The sequence below is a fragment of the Rhinoraja longicauda genome, chromosome 21 (genome assembly GCF_053455715.1).
Source record: "Rhinoraja longicauda isolate Sanriku21f chromosome 21, sRhiLon1.1, whole genome shotgun sequence".
NCBI classification, from domain to species: domain Eukaryota; kingdom Metazoa; phylum Chordata; class Chondrichthyes; order Rajiformes; family Arhynchobatidae; genus Rhinoraja; species Rhinoraja longicauda.
In genome coordinates, this window is record NC_135973.1 from 17,534,602 (window position 1) to 17,552,876 (window position 18,275).

At 47.3% G+C, this 18,275-nt stretch overlaps 2 protein-coding genes across 7 annotated transcripts in view; one reads left to right on the forward strand and one right to left on the reverse strand.

Moving 5' to 3' along the window:
* Nucleotides 1–5,163: 5,163 nt before the first annotated feature.
* On the reverse strand, nt 5,164–10,123 carry pgp (phosphoglycolate phosphatase). The gene is made up of 2 exons (XM_078418510.1): nt 9,453–10,123; nt 5,164–5,862 (listed from the first exon to the last, which is right to left on the reverse strand). The coding sequence occupies exons 1-2, from the start codon at nt 10,045–10,047 to the stop codon at nt 5,540–5,542; spliced, it is 918 nt and encodes a 305-aa protein (XP_078274636.1). The 5' UTR covers nt 10,048–10,123; the 3' UTR covers nt 5,164–5,539.
* Nucleotides 10,124–15,129: 5,006 nt separating this feature from the next.
* The window catches only part of e4f1 (E4F transcription factor 1), a 32,778-nt gene continuing 29,632 nt past the window's right edge, over nt 15,130–18,275 (forward strand). For 3 of the 6 annotated variants that reach the window (XM_078417881.1, XM_078417884.1, XM_078417882.1), the window contains exon 1: nt 15,791–16,723. In XM_078417881.1, coding sequence (XP_078274007.1) covers nt 16,612–16,723 — 112 coding nt within the window. In that variant the 5' untranslated portion in view covers nt 15,791–16,611. Of the gene's footprint in view, nt 15,225–15,790; nt 16,724–18,275 lie in introns of those variants that run through there. The other 3 variants (XM_078417883.1, XM_078417885.1, XM_078417886.1) reach the window with 2 other exon arrangements.

The following is an 18,275-nucleotide window of genomic DNA, read 5'->3' on the forward strand; positions in this document are numbered from 1 at the left end:
GAACAATCTTCCCGCATCTAGCCTCTCCAACCCCTTAAGAATTTTATATGTTTCTATAAGATCCCCCCTCAGTCTTCTAAATTCCAGCGAGTACAAGCCTAGTCTATCCAGTCTTTCTTCATATGAAAGTCCCGCCATCCCAGGGATCAATCTAGTGAACCTTCTCTGTACTCCATCTAAGGCAAGAACGTCTTTCCTCAGATTAGGAGACCAAAACTGCACACAATATTCCAGGTGCGGCCTCACCAAGGCCCTGTACAATTTTATAAATTTAATCCGACGACTGGTTTACACCATCTTTCTGATCTCCTGAGTGGTTTAGGGGGAGTGTTAGGTTGTGGTTCTAAAGGAGAAACAAGTTCAGGATCATTCATCTTTGTCTCTCTTTGGAGATTCTGATTTTACATCTGAACTTGAATAATACCAAAGTCTGACATATCTGCTTCTTCATCTATGCTTTGCTCTTCTCTCGGTTCATCCCTTGCTGGGATCATATGATTTATGTGCACACTTCTAACACGTCCTCCAATTTCTATCAAGTACCTCCTGGTACCACACACTTCAACTACTGTTCCCACCTCCCATTTGTTTGCTTTGTAAGAGGGGCTGAGAACATGAACCCGATCAAGTGTATTGAACCTATGTTCTTTTTGACTTCCACCATAATGATGTTTCTGATCAGATTGTTTTTGTTCAACATTGGGTCATCTAGTTCTGAGCCTTTTTTCATGAGAAGTTCAGCTGGCGTACACCCTGTGGTAGGTTATGGCATGGTAGGATATTTCAGTAAGAAACATTACAGTTTAAACATGTGAGTGAAATAAACCAGAGCAAAAAGAGACTAAACTTTTGGTTATTGAGTAGAGCTACTACTCGTGGAAAAAAACCTGTTTTCATGGCTGGCTGTGACTGCTTTGACAGTCCGGAGTCTCCTTCCAGAGGGAAGTGCTTCAAAGAGTTTGTGGCCAGGGTGAGAGGAGTCAGAGATGCCCGCTTGCTTCCTGGCCCTTGCAGTGTACAGTTTGTCAATTGGGGGAAGGTTGCAGCCAACAACCTTCTCAGCTGATTGAACGATTCGTTGCAGCCTCCCAATGTTGTGTTTGATGTCCAATCCTGGCCAATAGATGCAACCTCTGGCTGCAGACTTCATTCCCACAATACCTGTGTATTCACTATGGAGTTCTTTAAGTAATCTTTGTCTTAAACAATTGGGTACTACTACTCTCTGACCCCATTTAATACACCCTTGCTCGCATGACAGTTCATGTTGTCTATTGGGATAAGATTTTAGTTCATTAGTTCCTTTTTTTCGTTTCTGACCATTCACACAAAGTTTGTTCGTATACTTGTTTTAACACTGTGCCCTTTTGAGTTTCAGCAGCAATTTCAGCTGCTGTGACTGGGAAGTCATTGCCCATTGCTTCTGTGACGTAGATAGCACCATCAGTGCCCACATCTGATTCTTCATGAGGCAAACGTGACAATGCACCAGCAATAGCATTTTCTTTTGAGCTGCGGTACTCAATGCTGTAGTCATACTGTGACAGGAAAACTGTCCAGCGCTACATCCTCGAGGCTGCCATTGTAGGTATTGTTGACTGAGGAACAAGAATAGCGAGAAGTGGCTTATGATCAGTAACCATGGTAAATTTCCTACCCAACAGATACTGATGGAATTTCTTAATCACAAAGATGATACCAAGGGCTTCTTTCTCGATTTGTGCATAATTACACTCACTCTTGGTAAGTGTGTGTGCGCTATGGGCTTTTCTTGTTCATGTTCCATTACATGTGAAATCACAGTTCCTACCCCACAACTAGATACATCACAAGCTAACTTTAACTTGCGATTTGTATCGTAGTGAACAGTAATGCATTACTGGTCAAGCTCTTCTTACATGCATCATAAGCATTTTGTTGTTCTTTGGACCATTCCCATTTTTTATACTTTTTCAACAACTTGTGAAGAGGAGTGTTTGTTGTTAACTCGGGTAAGAAGCATGAGTAATACTATACCATACCCAGGAAGGAGCGTAGTTGAGACACATTCTGTGGTGTTGGTGCATTTGCTATAGCTTCAATCTTTTGCTTCACTGGTTGTATTCCATGTTGATCCACTTTCAAACTAAGATACACTACTTCAGCCTGTAAGAATGCACATTTGCTTCTTTTCAACTTTATATTGTGATCATCAAGCCGTTTCAACACTTCACTAGGTATCTCCAGATTCTCCTCCCCAGTAGCAGTTGCAATCAGCAAGTCATCTTGATTGCTCAATGTGATGTTCCTTGCAGAATCTTGACCATTGTAGCTTGGATGATTTTTGGTGCTGACTTCACACCATAAGGTAGTTTTGTGGCCCCCCAGTGGGGGTCCCTCTACACAGGGATTCTCCCCCTCTACATCGGGGACCTGGGGTGGAGGGTACTACACCGAGGAGTCCCCTGCAACCTGTTTCTCTTGCAGTTCACACTTTTGCAGGTGTGTACGCGTACATGGAGTGTGTGAGGTTACAGCCCTTGTTCCAATATCTAAAGGGGCTGCTCCTTGCCTTCTGGCTGCATATCTCACCCACCATCGTCATCTTTGGACACCCTGTGCGTAAAGGAGAGGGTGGGGCCGAGGATGGCCTAGTTTGGTTGCTCCTGGACCTGGCCAAGCTGGCCATCCGCGAGTCAAGGCGGAAGAGGGCTCTGCCCGAGCCAGCTGCCTGCCCCTTTTCTAGGGTTACGTCCGTGCCCGGGCGGCGTTAGAGAGGGATTATGCGCTGTCCACGGGCACACTGGGGGATTTCCGGGACCGTTGGGCACCGCGGGGGGTTGAATGCATCCTTGACGAGGAGTGTAAGATAGTTGTATCATAGTTTATTGTTTGTCTTGTATTATGGTGGTGGGTTCCGTTTTGTTTTTATTGTACTATATATATTATTTTCATATTTAAATAAATATTTTTGATTTTTTTTTAAAAGGGTAGTTTTGTATAGGAATACAGCCCCATGTGTGTGTTTATCGTGAGGTACTGCTGGCTCTTACGATCAACATTTTGCTGAGCATTTGCATGTGACAGATCTAGCTCAAATACCTTGGAACCAGCAAGTTCAGCGTAAAATCTTGAGATTGGTAGTGGATACTGTTCATCATCCACTGCCTGGTTGATGGTCACTTTGTAGTCTCCACACAATCTCACTCTGTTGTCCGCTTTCGGAACCACTACTGTTGGAGTAGCCCAATCATGGCGATCTGTTTTAACCAGTAGTTTTGTTCCAACTTTTTGATTTCAGCTTCCGCTTTACTTTTCAGTGAATATGGCACTGGTCACGGTCTTCGGTAGACAGGTTCCACATTGGGTCGAATCCTGATGTGTTGTGCTTGCTCACCCTTCATGCCATCATAGCTCTCATTGAACATAGCATGAAGTTTCTGTAACAACTAATCCAGTTGTATTTGCACTTCGACTTGGAATACAGATTTCCAGTCCAGTTTCAGTAAGCGGAGCCAATTTTTGCCCATCAACGTTGGCCTATTGACATAACTTGTGACAATTATTGGTAACTTCAAAGTCTTGCCTTTGTGTTGTACATCACAAACTATCTCTCCACATATCTCCAATACTTCTCCAGAGTGTTTTCAGCTGAACGTTTGTTTCTATGATAGGCATATTGCTAAACTTGAATTCATAGGTGTCTTTGCTTATAATTGTGCAATCAGCAGCAATATCAATACACATAGTAATGTATTGATTGTTCAATTTGACCCTTGTCTGAAAGTCTTCCTTTCCAGACCCACCGTTCGTAATATAGACGCTGTACAGTCCAAGTTCATTACTCTCTGACTGTTCTTCGAGGTTGTGAATCCCATGCATTTGGTTTTGTCGAGCCTTTTGTTTTGCTTTGTCCTGTGATGGTGCTCTACATGCTGATGCAATATGGCCTTTCTTTTGACAGTTGCAGCACATAGAGTCCTTGAACTGGCGCTTATTTGCTTGGATTGACCATTGCATCGATAGTACGTATCTGCGCTTATCCCAGAACTTTGCTGTGAAAGCCTTTTCCCTATCTTGTCATGCTTGTGTTTTGGAATTGCCTTTTTACTGTGCCAGCATGTGTTGGTCGAAACTCGTGTGCATTTTGATGTGCCATCTCCATGGCCAAAGCAGTTTTGCATGCCAAATCAAAGGTAAGGGCTGGTGTGTTCAGTAATTTTGATTGGATTCGCTCATCCAGCATTCCACATACAAATCTATCACGCAAAGCTCGATCCAGAAATGTTGCAAAATTGCAGTCGAGACAACGTCTTCAGTGAGATAATGTACTCACCCACAGTCTCACCAGACTTCTGGTTTCTTGTGTGAAATTTGTAACTTACTGCTTGGGGTTGATGTGAGCATCCAGTTTTGAAAGAACAGTCTCAAATGAAACATTCCTTGCTTTCTCTGGGGATAGGATGTTGGTGAGTTTCATAAACTTCAGAACCAATTTCAGTTAATATAATGGCTTTCTTTCGTTCCTGGAAGGCTTTGTTTTGTGCTCTTACCTACACTTGATCATCATCCTGTTTCTTCAGCTTCAATAATGTAAATTGCAATAAAAAACATTTCCATTTGCTCAGGTAACAGGTAACGGTTTCACGGTTCTTGTCGAAAGTCCCTAGTCGGCCTATGTATCCCAAGGACGCCATCTTGCCACGTAGACACAACACACAGCCTGACAAACTAGACGATTTGTATAGCTGCTGTTTTAAACTACAGTCCCATACATAGAAGGATCTGCGGCCTATTGTGTCCAGTTCGCAAACAATTGCGACACAGCTTCGTATTTGCTGTTTAAAATGTTAAACAATACTGCAAATTGCAAAACAGTCCTGCATCGTATTTTAAGGTTGAGTTCACAAACTCTATCCGGTCCTCGTCGCCATTGTAAGATATTACGGCTTCAGCATGTAGATAGAAACAAGCACAGGTTTTCAGAACACGCTGTTGCCAGTGTGGGTCTTCTTTATTTTGCAAAAGTACAGTGCGCATACTCACACATATTCGCGAGACTGATAAGATATTGAATATATCACGTGACGCAAATCGTACTCAGTTCTTACAGTTACCATTACATACACTACAAGCTGGGACATTGCACTTCTGGTAGCAGACAGATGGTACAGCACTCTGATGGAAAATAAATAGTATTTTATTTTCAATATATGCCATTGAAAAGCATCTTGTATGATACAGAAAGACGAGCATTTCTGTACACTAGTGCATAATATATCCCTTACGGATATGATATTGCCTACCGTTAAAGTAACGTACTATTTTCTACAGTCAAATAATACGAAGTGCATCAGGTTTGGCAGTAACGTATGTTTAACTCATTTGAAGTATGTTTAACTTGAACATACTTAACTGTCAAATTTCTAACAAAAATAGCACAAAATCATTATTGACCACTTAAATTATGCACAAAGCATTTAAAACTTGCATTATTGTACTGAGGTACTCAGAATATTACTTGATTGTACAGGTCATAATATAAGTAGGCCCTGATCTGTCATTCAAGTCCTGGGAGTAAATCAGCCACACTATTCACATAGTAGGTTGGGACCAACTTGTGGCGTTCCGGGGAATCACTTTCCTGATGGGCCTTCACCTCTTCTAAGGTGGAAACCCCTGTCAGGGTAAGAATGGTTCGGAGGCCACAATTTGACCCCATGAGAATGTCGGTATCCAGCCGGTCTCCAATCATGACCGTCCTGCTTGGGTCAATGCCATGCTCATTTACAATACACTTGAACATAAAATCATTGGGTTTGCCGATGACGTAAGCAGTGCGTTTTGATGCAGCTTCGACAGCCTTCACCAAGCAGCCTGTGCCTATAGACGAAGAAAAACAAATTAGTGTTCTGGGAGGTAACTGTGCATCAAACTAGTTTTAGGTAAGAGGATAAACTCCAGAGGATGAGTTATCTATTGTTGCTGTTCATGGCAGGTTTTAAGTGGCCTTATTAAATGGCTTTAGTGGCATTATTAAATTATAGACCAGTTAGCCTGACAATTATAAAAGAAAATGCGGAAAATTTAGATAGTGGTAACAGGATCGTTCCGAGTCAGCATGGATTTACAAAGGGGAAATCATGCTTGACTAATCTTCTGGAATTTTTTGAGGATGTAACTAGGAAAATGGTCAAGGGAGAGCCAGTGGATGTAGCGTACCTGGATTTTCAGAAACCCTTTGATAAGGTCCCACATAGGAGATTAGTGGGCAAGATTAGAGCACATGGTATTGGGGGTAGGGTGCTGACATAGATAGAAAATTGGTTGGCAGACAGAAAACAAAGAGTAGGGATTAACTGGTCCCTTTCAGAATGACATTGAGTGACTAGTGGGGTACCGCAAGGCTCGGTGCTGGGACCGCAGCTATTTACAATATACATTAATGACTTAGATGAAGGGATTAAAAGTAACATTAGCAAATTTGCGGATGACACAAAGCTGGGTGGCAGTGTGAACTGTGAGGAGGATGCTATGAGGATGCAGGGTGGCGTGTGCAGGTTGTGTGAGTGGGCAGATGCATGGCAGGTGAAGTTTAATGTGGATAAATGTGAGGTTATCCACTTTGGTGGAAAGAACAGGAAAGCAGATTATTATCTGAATGGTGTCAAGTTAGGAAATGGGGAAGTACAAAGAGATCTGGGTGTCCTTGTTCATCAGTCACTTAAAGTTAGCATGCAGGTACAGCAGGCAGTGAAGAAAGCTAATGGCATGTTAGCCTTTATGACAAGCGTTGAGTATAGGAGCAAAGAGGTCCTGCAGTTGTACAGGGCCCTAGTGAGACCGCACCTGGAGTACTGTGTGCAGTTTTGGTCTCCAAATTTGAGGAAGGATACTCTTGCACCTCATGTTTCTCTGTATTAAATTCCATCAACTATTCCTCAACCTACCTGGCCAATCAATCAAGATCCTGCTGCACTTTTTCACAACTATCTTTACTATCTGAAAAAACACCCTCTTTTGTATCATCTGCAATCTTGCTATATACATTCTCAACCAAATCATTGATATAGATAACAAACAGTAATGGGCCCAGCACCGAAGCCAACCCGAAGGCATACCACTAGCCCTAGGCCTCCAGTCTGAGAAGCCATCTTCCACCATCACCCTCTGCTTCCTTCCATTAAGCCAATTTTCTATCCATTCAGCTATCTCTCCTTGGAACCCATGCGATCTAATCTTCCAGAGCAGCCTACCATGTGGAATTTGTTGAATGCTTTGCTGAAGTCCATATAGACAACATCTGCAGCTCTGCCCTCGTCTTCAAAAAACTCAAATCAGATTTGTGAGACACGAACTCCCACGTACAAAACCATGCTGACTATTCCTAATCAGCCCTTGTCTGTCTAAATGCCTGTATATCCTATCCCTCAGAATACTCTCTAGTAACTTTCCAACTACAGATGTTAAGCTCTGTTAAAAAAGTCACAAAGTGCTGGAGTAACTCAGCAGGTCAGGCAGCTTCTCTGGAAAACACGGAAAGGTGATGTTTGGGTCAGAACCCTTCTTCAGACTGTTAAATAGATCCATGTTTCCAAAATGTTTTCAAATTCATTCCGAGGATATGGGGATTGCGAGCAGAGACTTAATTTAAAGTCCCCTTCATATGCCCATGACAGGCTCTTGGTGAGGTGTATCAGTGCCTTCACAATGCTTTGGAGGAAGGAGTTACTAGATTTTAACTAAATCAGCAGCGCATTTCAGAGCCAGGACAGTTTACAATTTGTGGAGGAACATGCAGGTGGTGATGTTCCTGTGTACCTGCTCCCCCTTCGCCTTCCAAATGCGAGAGCTAATGGAGTTCAGAGGTGCTGTTGAAACTTGGGTGGGCTACAATGCAATCTGTAGATCATAAATACTGCAGTGACAGAATGATGGTGGTGGAGGGATTAAATATTTAGTTCAGATAGAAATGTTTAGGCCTGGAGGTGGACATGGAGAGGATGTTTCCAGGAGTGGCAGAGTCAAGGACTAGAGGGCACAGCTGTGGAATAAAAGGACATACCTTTAGAGTGGAGATGATGAGGAAATATGAGGAAATTCTTTAGGCAGAGGGTGGTGAATCTATGGAATTCTCACAGATGGCAGTGGATGCCAAGTCATTGGGCAATTTTAAAGCAGAGAATGATAGGTTGTTCATCAATAAGGGTGGCAAATATTACAGGGAGAAGGCAGAAGAATAGGGTTGAAGGGGAGAAATAGATAGACATGATGAAAAGGGTGAAGTAGACTAGATGGGCTTGATGTCCTAATTCTGCTCCTGTTTTATGGACTTGGAGATAATTTTTTCCTGGATTTTACGACAGTACTTAATTTTGTTTTTTGAAACAACATTTATGCCACATACTTAAGTGCTCTTGAGAAGGTGAAACAGCTTTTTGAACCAGTGCAGTCCTGCTGAATGTACTCATAGACCTTTACAAGGGAGTTCCAGGATTTAAACCCAGTGACAAATGGTTAGCAATGGTCAGCACAAAATGGTGTTAGAAGAGAGGAGGAGCAGGACAAGGCCTGGCAGGTAATAATTTGATAAAGGTGAGAGGGGTGTTTTGATAGACAAGAGATGGAAAGACAGAAAGGTGTGAGACAAAAGAATTGAAGATTTGCGATTGAAAGAAAGATCTTTATGGATCGTGGAGCTACAGGGTGGAATGGAGGTGGAACGAGAGGGGGAGGGAAGAAATAGGCCCGAGTCCAGGTGGGGCACAGGTGGGGGGTTAATATGGGGGAAGAGGGGGAACAGGAGGGAAATGGAGAATGCAACATTCATACCACAGGTTGTAAGCTACCCAAGAAAAATGTACGGTGTTCCTCCAGTTTGCATGTGGCCTCATTCTGACAATGGAGGCCCAGGATAGACAGGTCAGTGTGGGAATGGGAAGAGGCGTTAAAATGGTTAACAGCCAACAGATCCAGCAGGCCTTGGTGGATTGAGCAAAACAGTATCCAAATCTACGATTGGTTTTGATGATGTACTGGAGACCATATCAGAAATAAAGGATGTAGTGAATGAGATTAAAGGAGGTAGGTGCACGTGAACCTCTGATCTCAAACCTGGAAAGACTACGGAGCTATAGGGACAGGTGTTACATCTCCTCCCGTTACAGGTAAAAGTAGCTGAGTGGTAGTGGTTCGGGTGGGAAAGGATGAGTGATAATCAACTGAGTGCTAGGGTCAGTGGGACGGAGTGAGGCTCGTGGGAGGTACTGTGGACAGGATAATGAAGGTTCGGACAAGAGGGGGGTGAGGGGTAGGGTGATAAGTTGTGTTATATATATTTTGTTTTCCAGCCCGAGTTTCGTCAATGCCATTCCATTCCCCAAATCTCTCGCTGCCTTGGAGCCACTTCCTCATTTTTTCCGTGTCATTGCCCACTCCAATTGTGATTGCCTCCCATCCCGCTGTCTTCTTACCCGGGATGCCGCCGCCTTCCAGAGGGAGCAGGGTGTCGGTGTTGGTGGCCAGAAAGACGCAGGCGGGGTCCCGCAGGTAGCGAGAGGCCCGGCATAGTTTCAGATAAGAGAAATGCTCGTCGAAGCCGACCAACACGGCGGCCACGGTGGGGTCGAGGGGTTCGGTGGCCCACACCTGCACGGTCCCGGGGGTGACCTCAGGGCCGGAACCAGAGCAGGCGATGCCCTGGGCCTGCAGCTCGCCGCGGAGGGCGGCGCCACCGATCAAGTAGACGGAGCCGCAGAGCTGAACCTCCCGCCGCAGGTAGAGGGCGGCGCAGGGCGCGGTGGCGAAGACTTGCTGACAGTGCGCACGGAAGCCCAAGCGCTGCAGCTTCTCCACGTACAGCTCTCGGCTCTTGGTGCTGTTGTTGGTGAGGAAGAAGACCAACTTGCCACGCTCCTGTAGCCGGTTCACCAGCTGCGCCGCGCCGGGGATCGCGCTCTCCCCTCTCCACAGCACCCCGTCGCAGTCGAACAGCAGCGCGTTCACCGAAGCCAGGAGTTGTGAGCGTAGATCCCCGGCCAAGGCCAAGGGAGCGCAGGCGGCCGCCATGGTGAGTGAGCAACGCGGAACCGGCTCCTCGCTGGCCGGCCCCACCCCTCCGCGAGATCACGCCCATGGCTACACCTCTCAGTGAGACCGTGCCCCCGAACCCTCCTCCCAGACAGACCACGCCCCGGACCCGCCTCCCAACGAGACCACGTTCCCGGACCCACCTCCCAGACAGACCACGCCCCGGACCCGCCTCCCAACGAGACCGCGCTCCCGGACCCACCTCCCAGACAGACCACGCCCCGGACCCGCCTCCCAGACAGACCACGCCCCGGACCCGCCTCCCAGATCTCGGGAGAGAAGGAATGGGTGACGTTTCGGGTCGAGACCCTTCTTCAGACTGATCCCAGACAGACCACGCTCCCGAACACTCCTCCCAGCGAGACCACGCCCCGGGCCCGCCTCCCAGCTAGACCGCGCCCCCTGACCTGCCCCCCAATGAGACCACGCCTCTGGACCCGCCTCCCAGACAGACCACGCTCCCGGACCCGCCTCCCAGACAGACCACGTTCATATCATATCATATCATATATCTACAGCCGGAAACAGGCCTTTTCGGCCCTCCAAGTCCGTGCCGCCCAGTGATCCCCGTACATTAACACTATCCTACACCCACTAGGGACAATTTTTACATTTACCCTTCTCACCTTCCACCCCACCAGCCAGTGGATCCAACATATCATCCACCAACATTTCCGTCACCTACAACGGGACCCCACCACTGGCCATATCTTCCCATCCCCTCCCCTCTCTGCGTTCCGCAGAGACCGTTCCCTCCGTAACTCCCTGGTCCACTCGTCCCCTCCTACCCAAACCACCCCAAGCCCGGGCACTTTCCCCTGCAACCGCACGAGATGCAACACCTGTCCCTTTACCTCCCCCCTCAACTCCATCCAAGGACCCAAACAGTCTTTCCAGGTGAGACAAAGGTTCACCTGCACCTCCTCCAACCTCATCTATTGCATCCGCTGCTCTAGATGTCAATTTATTTACATCGGCGAAACCAAGCGCAGGCTCGGCGATCGCTTCGCTGAACACCTGCGCTCGGTCCGCATTAACAAAACTGATCTCCCGGTGGCCGAGCACTTCAACTCCCCCTCCCATTCCCAGTCTGACCTTTCTGTCATGGGCCTCCTCCAGTGCCATAGTGAGGCCCACCGGAAATTGGAGGAACAGCACCTCATATTTCGCCTGGGCAGTTTGCAGCCCAGTGGTATGAACGTCGACTTCTCCAACTTTAGATAGTCCCTCTGTCCCTCCCTTCCCCTCCCCCTTCCCAGATCTCCCTCTATCTTCCTGTCTCCACCTATATCCTTCCTTTGTCCCGCCCCCCTGACATCAGTCTGAAGAAGGGTCTCGACCCGAAACGTCACCCATTCCTTCTCTCCCGAGATGCTGCCTGACCTGCTGAGTTACTCCAGCATTTTGTGAATAAATCGATTTGTACCAGCATCTGCAGTTATTTTCTTATACCACGTCCCCGGATCCGCCTCCCAGGGAGACCACGACCCCTGACCTGCCCCCAACGAGACCACGCCTCCGGACCCGCCTCCCAGCAACACCACGACCCCGGATCCGCCCCCAGCGAGGCCACGACCATGGCCCCACCTCTCCGTGAGTCCACGCCCATGGTCCTGACTCCCAGCGAAACCACGCCCAGACCCGCCTCCTTGCGAGACCACGCCCCCGGGCCCACCTCCCAGCAACACCACGCCCCCGGATCCGCCTCCCAGGGAGACCACGTCCCCTGACCTGCCCCCAACAACACCACGCCTCCGGACCCGCCTCCCAGCAACACCACGCCCCCGGATCCGCCTCCCAGCGAGACCACGCCCCCGGGACTGCCTCCCAGCGAAACCATGCCCCCGGGCCCGCCTCCCAGCGAGGCCACGACCATGGCCCCACCTCTCCGCGAGTCCACGCCCATGGTCCTGCCTCCCAGCGAGACCACGCACCTGGACCCGCCTCCTAGCGAGACCACGCCTCCTGACTCGCTCCCAACGATACCACGCTCCCGGACCCGCCTCCCAGCGAGACCACGCCCCGGTCCCGCCTCCCAGCAGAGCACGCCCATGGCCCCACCTCTCCGCGAAACCATGCCCATGGTCCTGCCTCCCAGCGAGACCACGCCCCGGGCCCGCCTCCTAGCGAGACCACGCCCTCTGACTCGCCTCCCAGTGAGACCACGCCCCGAGCCCGCCTCCTAGTGAGACCACGCCCCAGTTTTCATTACCCCTCGCAGACCACGCCCCTGACCAAAGATAATCTGTCGTGTACTGATTGAGAGTGATCAGCCATGATCGCATTGAATGGCGGTGCTGGCTCGAAGGGCTGAATGGCCTACTCCTGCACCTATTGTCTATTGTCTATTGTCTATTGTGTAGGAAAATAACTGCAGATGCTGGTACAAATCGAAGGTATCACAAAATGCTGGAGTAACTCGGCAGGTCAGGCAGCATCATGGAGAGAAGGAATGGGTAACGTTTCGGGTCGAGACCCTTCTTCAGACTGATGTCAGGGGGGGCGGGACAAAGAAAGGATATAGGTGGAGACGGGAAGACAGTGGGAGAACTGGGACGGGGGAGAGGAAGAGAGGGACAGAGTAACTATCTAAAGATAGAGAAGTCAATGTTCATACCGCTGGGCTGTAAGCTGCCCAAGCGAAATATGAGGTGCTGTTCCTCCAATTTCCGGTGGGACTCACTATGACACTGAATGAGGCCCATGACAGAAAGGTCAGACTGGGAGTGGGAGTTGAAGTGCTAAGCCACTGGGAGATCGGGTTGGTTAAGGCGGACTGAGCAAAGGTATTGAGCGAAATGATCGCCGAGCTTGCGTTTGGTCTCGCCGATGTAGAGACGTTGACGTCTGGTACAGCGGATATAATAGATGAGGTTGGAGGAGGTGCAGGTGAACCTCTGTCTCACCTGGAAAGACTGTTTGGGTCCTTGGATGGAGTCGAGGGGGGAGGTAAAGGGACAGGTGTTGCATCTCCTGCAGTTGCAGGGAAAGGTGCCTGGGGAGGGGGTGGTTTGGGTAGGAAGGTACGAGTGGACATGGGAGTTACGGAGGGAACGGTCTCTGCAGAACGCAGAAAGGGAAAGAGATGTGAAGATGTGGATACTCTGTCTTTGCCCCTGACCGTGTAGACCACGCCCATAGCCGTGCTGACCACGCCCCCAGCCGTGCTGACCACGCCCCCTTGCCCTGTCTTTCCGTGCAGACCACACCCGTCTCCACTGAGCCGGGCAGAGCACGTCCCTGTCCCCGCCTCCCCATGGGTCGAGGGGCTGAATAGGTTAATGCGGGTGGGGCGATGGGGTAATTGGCAGATGAGTGGTGCATGTGACAAATGCTGGAGGTTAAAAGAAAACAAAAAAAATGTCACATAAGAAAAAATAAGGAGTAACGTGTAGGGTGGGTGAAAAGAGGAAGGATAGAAAGGAAATTGAGGACTTGGGGATTGTAAGGGCAGAAGACTTTTTCCACAAAACCAAAGTAGATTTTTCTATATTGCTGTTCAGTTGGGCAAGTCAGGAAAAGATCACAAACATAGCCCATAACCAGACAATAGCTTCTTCTTCAATGTCAGCAAGACAAAAGAGCTAGTTATTCACTACAATAAGCATGAAGTACATGCCACAATCATCATAAATGGTGTTGAAGTTGAAATGTTTCAATGCTTCCATGGTGTTAAACGTCTTACAAACGTCTGCAAAAGCATATGGTCTGCCAGAAATTGCAGAAAATTATAGATGTAGCCCAGTCCATCACACAGACCAGACTTCCCACCATTGACTCTGTCTACAGTGAAGAAAGCTAATGGCATATTGGCCTTCATTGCGAGAGGATTTGAGTTTCGGAGCAAGGAGGTCATACTGCAGTTGTATAGGGCTCCACCTGAGACTGCACCTGGAGTATTGTGTGCAATTTTGGTGTCCTAATTTGAGGAAGGACATTATTGCTATTGAGGGAGTGCAGCGTAGGTCCACCAGGTTAATTCTCCGGATGGCAGGACTGACATGATGAAAGAATGGGTCGACTGGGCTTGTATTCACTGGAATTTATAAGGATGAGAGGGGATCTTATAGAAACATATAAAATTCTTAAAGGATTGGAGAGACTAGATGCAGGAAAAATGTTCCCGATGTTGGGGGAGTCCAGAACCAGGGGTCACAGTTTAAGAATAAGGGGTAGGCCATTTAGGACTGAAATGAGGAAAAACATTTTCACCCAGAGTTGTGAATCTGTAGAATTCTCTGCCACAGAACGCAGTGGAGGCCAATTCACTGGATGTTTTCAAGAGAGTTAAATTTAGCTCTTTGGGCTAAAGGAAACAAGGGATATGGGAGACTGATTTTAGATGATCAGCCATGATCATATTGAATGGCGGTGCTGGCTCGAAGGGCCGATTGGCCTACTCCTGCACCTACTTTTCTATGTTTCCACCCTTCACACAGCCTGGGAAAAGCAGCCAACATAATCAGACTTGTTCCACCCTGGTCATTCCTCCTTTTTCTTGCTCACATTTGGCAGAAGGTACAGATACTTGAATGCACCAGACTCAGGAGCAGCTTTGATATCAATATCTATTGTACTTGAGTTTGATGATTGTATTTATGTATTGTATTATCTGATTGGTTCGTATGCAAAACAAAGCTTTTTACTGTATGTCAGTGCACATGACAATAATAAACCTAAACAATGTAACAGTCGTCATAACGTAAGGTACACATAGTTCTTAAATTTATATACTCAATGCATTCAGTATTTTTCCATTGGAGGTATTGCTGATTTAGATTAAAAAATCTTACTAATTCTGAGTTGAAATGGGATTAAAGTCCAAAAGGAATGTTATCTTGATGTAATGTACCTGTAATGGAATATTCGTTGATTTTTTTTCTACTTCAGTAGTTTATTTATTCTCTTGTAGGCATCAGAAAAAATATGATATATCGGGGGGGGGGCAAAGCGAAGTTTGCAAACTCCATCTCCCACACCGCGGCGCGCAGGCGTATGGCGGCGTGCTGCGCTCCTCGGCTGACTCCACCTTTGGCGGCAGGTCGTAAACCCGCCATTTTGTGCTCCTTGCGACAAGTGAGAGGAAGTCCTGATGAATTCCGAGAATACGGCAGACAGGCAACTAGCGGCGGCCCCGAGCGGCGGCGGGGAGGAAGGTAATTCGACCCCGTGGTTTCGAGGCCGGCCGATGCCACAGGCCCGGCCTCCAAAAGTGTAAGGCTGGAGACCGGGGATGGCTTTGACCCTGCGGCGGGCTCCGGGTGGGGAGAGGCCAATTCCTGCGGGACTTGCCTACCTCACCCCAGCGGCAGCAGATTTCTAGCACCCGCCTTTCATCATGTTTAGGCCCTGTGCCGACACCCCGCTCAAAGCCGAGAGCCGCCTTCCCCTTTAGGGAAACATTTGCCATAATATCCCTGTGACGACTCCCCTCACAGTCGGATTCGGCCTGGCCCATCTCAACCCTTCGGACAGTTGCCCCGCAGTTTAAGGTGAGGGGGGGGGGGGGGGGGGGGGGAGAGTTAATAGGAAGCTGAGGGGCAACTTTAGATATGTGTGTATATATATATATATATATATATGTATGGAACATGTGGGTGTATGGAACAAGCTGCTGGAGATAATTGAGGCAGGTGCTACCACAACGGTTAAGAAATATTTAGATAGGTACATGGATACATGGATAGGTATATGGTTTAGAGGGATGGGTCAAACACAGCAGGTGGGATTAGTGTGGACGGGGCATATTGGTCAGTGTGGCCAGGTTGTGCCGAAGGACCTGTTACCACCCGTATGACTAAATTTCAAGAAATAATTCAGCATATATTTTCACATGAAACTGCAAATGGCACCTGCTGATCTATATTCTGTAACCTTCACAGTTATGATCATATTTTAACACAACAAGCCCCAATTTGCTATTATCACCTTGCTTTCAATATACCATTTTAGTATACATGATGAAAAATGATTAGCTCCGTCATCCCTTCTAAACTGCATTGCTGTTGTATATTTGATCCATTTTTGGTGCCCAGCGATTTAACTGTCTGTGGCCACACTTCCTTGCCAGTTCTGAGTAGACATGATAAAGCCACCAATATAGCAACTGATAAACTGGCCTATCTCTTTAAATTACTTTTATGTGGGGAATCTAATTTGCCATTCTTCGGTCTTCTGTCATACATTTTCTTGAAGAATATTTGAAAAATCATCAGACTTATTTCTTTTGTAGCTCTGCAAGGTCCTTTGCAAACATAATCTTGGTGATTTGTGACTTTCAGTTTCTTAATTTATAATCAAATTTATACAGCCTGGAAATGGCCCCTTTGGCAAAAATCAAGGTAACTTCTTCAACCAGTTCCATTTGGCCCAGATTTCTTCAGACTTTTCCCTTTTTTATATTTGTCCAAATGTCTTTAATTGTGATTGTACCTGCCTCTACCATCACCTCTAGCAGCTTATTAGTTTAGTTTTAGACATTCAGCACGGAAACAGGCCCTTCGGCCCACCGAGAGGGCACCAACCAGCAATCCCCGCACACTAATGCTACAGAAACTTGGGACAATTTATATTTATACCAAGCCAATTAACCTACAAACCTGTACGTCTTTGGAGTGTGGGAGGAAACCGAAGATCTTGGAGAAAACCCACGCAGGTAGGGGGAGAACGTACAAACTCCGGACAGACAGCACCTGGGGTCGGCATCGAACCCAGGTCTCCGGCACTGCAAGCGCTGTAAGGCAGCAACTCTACTGCTGCGCCACCGTGCCGCCCTCCATATCCACCACCCTTTGTGCAAAAGCTTACCCTTCAGGTCTCCTTTAATTCTTTCCCCTCTCACCTTAAGTTGAGACTAAACTAGTTTCAACACTAGTTTAAGACTTCTCTATCCTGAGAAAAGGTCTGTGAACAACCACCTTTCCTATGCCCTTCATGATTTTATGAACATTTGTAAGGTCACCCCTCAGCCTCATTGATTAAAAACAGTCCCAGCCTATCCAGCTTCTCATAAGTTAAACCGTACTGACAGAAACACTATTCTGCACCCTCTCTAGATTAACTACATTCCTCCTATAATGTGAGAACCAGAACTGCACACAATACTCCGGGTGCGGTCTCATCAACAACCTGTTTTGCTGTAACATGATGTCCCGACTCTGGTACTCAATATCCTTCCTGATGAAAGAAAGTGTGCTATGCATCTTCACCACATTTTTTCTCAATGTCACTTTCTGAAAACGATGTACTTGTGTCCAAAGGTCTCCCTTCTACAACACTCGCCAGGGACCTGCCATCTATTGTGTATGCCCTCCCCTAATTTAACTTCCCAAAATGCATTACTTTGCATTTATCTGAATTAAATTTTATCTGCCATTCCTTTGCCAACTTTCCCCATTGATCTGGGTCTTTTTTATAATCTTACACAACTACCTTCACTACAATACCCCACCACTATTGGTGTAATCTGCAAACTTGCAAATCAGGCCATCCACATTCTCATCCAAGGTAGACAGAAAATGCTGGAGTAACTCAGCGGGTCAGGCAGCATCTCTGGAGAGAAGGAATGGGTGACGTTTCGGATCTCGACCCGAAACGTCACCCATTCCTTCTCTCCAGAGATGCTGCCTGACCCGCTGAGTTACTCCAGCATTTTGTGTCTATCTTCGATTTAAACCAGCATCTGCAGTTTTCTTTCCTACACCTTCTCATCCAAATTATTAATATAAATGACAAATAACAAGGGATCCAGCACACAACTGGTCACAGACCTCCAATCTGAAAATAAATTTCCACTACCCACCTCTGACTCCTTCTGTCGGGCCAAATTTTGTATCCATTTGGCTAGCTCACCCTGGATTTAATTGGATTTCTAGACCAGCCTCCCAAATCACGGAGTTTAATCTGAGCAAGTGTGAGATAGACCAGCCTCCCAAATCACTTGGAGTTTAATCTGAGCAAGTGTGAGATATTGCACTTTGTGAGGTTGAATCTTCTTTTGCGTCCATCGTCTATGTTCCAAATGTTACATCACTGTCATCGTCCGTCCTGAAAGGGACACAAGCTTCCGGTGACAATCAGTGGGACCTATCACTTGTACAATAGATGATGGTGGTAGCAGAATTAGCTCAGGACACCTCCAGTTTCCAGTCCTGCGCCTGGACGCTTCTGCTATGGGGCCTGTGAGGTTGAATATAAGTATACAGGTA